Source organism: Mandrillus leucophaeus, unplaced genomic scaffold (assembly GCF_000951045.1).
Source record: "Mandrillus leucophaeus isolate KB7577 unplaced genomic scaffold, Mleu.le_1.0 Scaffold382, whole genome shotgun sequence".
NCBI lineage: Eukaryota > Metazoa > Chordata > Mammalia > Primates > Cercopithecidae > Mandrillus > Mandrillus leucophaeus.
The window spans coordinates 2227272-2229217 of NW_012104054.1; the positions used below are offsets into that span (position 1 = coordinate 2227272).

The following is a 1946-nucleotide window of genomic DNA, read 5'->3' on the forward strand; positions in this document are numbered from 1 at the left end:
AAAAAATAGAAAACAGGCCGGGGATGATGGCTCATGCCTGTAATTCTAGCACTTGGGGAGGCCGAGGCGGACGGATTGCCTGAGCTCAGGAGGTCGAGACCAGCCTAGGCAACATGGTCAAACCTGGTTTCTACTAAAAATACAAAAATTAGCCAGGTGTGGTGGCAGGTGCCTGTAATTCCAGCTACTTGGGAGGCTGAGGCAGAATTGCTTGAACCCCGGAGGCGGAGGCGGAGGCTGCAGTGAGCCAAGATCATGCCACTGCACTTCAGCCTGGGCAACAGAGCAAGGCTTGGTCTTTTTTTTTTTTTTTTTTAAAAAAAAGGTTAAAATTGTCAACTTTACATTTTTACCACAATAAGAAAAATGTTTGTGTTGGTTTGAGACAAAAATATTAAGCAGGTAAATACTGCCATTTACTGTAGAAAAACTGCCATTTTACTGTAGAAACAAGATTTCATCTTTCTAAAAAGTTTAAAATTAGAATGTCTGTAAACCACCAATGTGCTTTATTTTTGTTAAAAGTTTTTAAGGTACTTTTGCATTTCTGTGCCTTAATAAACAATTTTTCAAATATACTTTGTTCTTGGACTTAAAGGTGCACTGCAAGATCTTTTTCTCATAAATACTGTAGTACAGGTTTCCAATATAGAATGTACAGGAAATGTTAGATTCCACAACGCCTTCTTAGACATATCCTACCTAACATTTGGTGGCTCTCCTGTCAAATCATTGTCTAACTTGAGTATTTCTCCTAGTGACAGTCCTTTGAGTTAAAACAGCTGAATTTGATAATTTTTTTCAATAAGTAAATTATTAAAAGTATAAATAGTCTTCATTTATACTATGCAGTTCATGGAATAACCATTTTCCTTAGAGTTCAATTTTTTGTGTGTCTCTTTAAGGTAAAAAATGGCTAGGATTTGTAATAGAGAGCTTAATCCATAAGTGGAAAACATGTTTTATATTCAAATAATTGTATGAATTATTTTTTGTTGAATATGAATATTAAAAGACTTCATTTGCCCTGTCTTAAAAGACTTAATTTTTCCTCCCTCTAAATTCTTGAAGGAAGGTTCCTAAGTGTGCCCCTCATCTTTGTTTTACAGGAAGAAATTCAAAAGAAAAGAACCCGCCGAGCAGTCAAATTCCAGAGGGCCATTACTGGTGCATCTCTTGCTGATATAATGGCCAAGAGGAATCAGAAACCTGAAGTTAGAAAGGCTCAACGAGAACAAGCTATCAGGTGAGGAATGCTTTCATTATGAGCGTTTCACCTATTGGGATGGATTTTAGGTTTGGGTCTTCAGTAATTAAAGTTACCATATAGTCTAATATATTTTAAGGTGATTTGGTGGTTAATGAAAATTATTGACAAACTCTTTGGATTTAGCCTACAAATAAATGCAGGAGGGGAAGGAAGGCATATGGTCATTGTACTTGTGCAGTACAGTCTAACTCTAATAGTAAGTTGTACCACTAAGGAGTAAAGTGCTTTTGCCTTAAGTTATTTTTACCCCACAGGGCTGCTAAGGAAGCAAAAAAGGCTAAGCAAGCATCTAAAAAGACTGCAATGGCTGCTGCTAAGGTAATTATGGGGTTTCTTGACTTTCTTGAACAGTACAACAGGAAAATTTTTTTCCTTTTTTTTTTTTTCCTCTCTCTCTCTTTTTTTTTGAGACGGAGTCTTGCTCTGTTGCCCAGGATATGGAATGCAGTGGCATGATCTGATCTTGGCTCACTGCAACCTCTGCCTCCCGGGTTCAAGCAATACTCCTGCCTCAGCCTCCCTAGTAGCTGGGAGTACAGGTGCACGCCATCAGACCTGGCTAATTTTTTTTTTTTTTCTTCCAGTAGAGAGAGGGTTTCACCATGTTGGACAGGCTGGTCTTGAACTCTTGACCTCAGGTGATCCGCCCACCTCAGCCTCCCAAAGTGCTGGGATT

At 38.5% G+C, this 1946-nt stretch overlaps 1 protein-coding gene across 2 annotated transcripts in view; it reads left to right on the forward strand.

Annotated features, from left to right (window-relative positions):
• Positions 1–1946, forward strand: part of RPL24 (ribosomal protein L24) — a 10046-nt gene that overhangs the window by 2804 nt on the left and 5296 nt on the right. For both annotated transcript variants that reach the window (XM_011990778.1, XM_011990777.1), the window contains exons 4-5: positions 1110–1246; positions 1525–1588. In XM_011990778.1, the coding sequence (XP_011846168.1) occupies positions 1110–1246; positions 1525–1588 (201 nt within the window). The remainder of the gene's footprint in view (positions 1–1109; positions 1247–1524; positions 1589–1946) is intronic.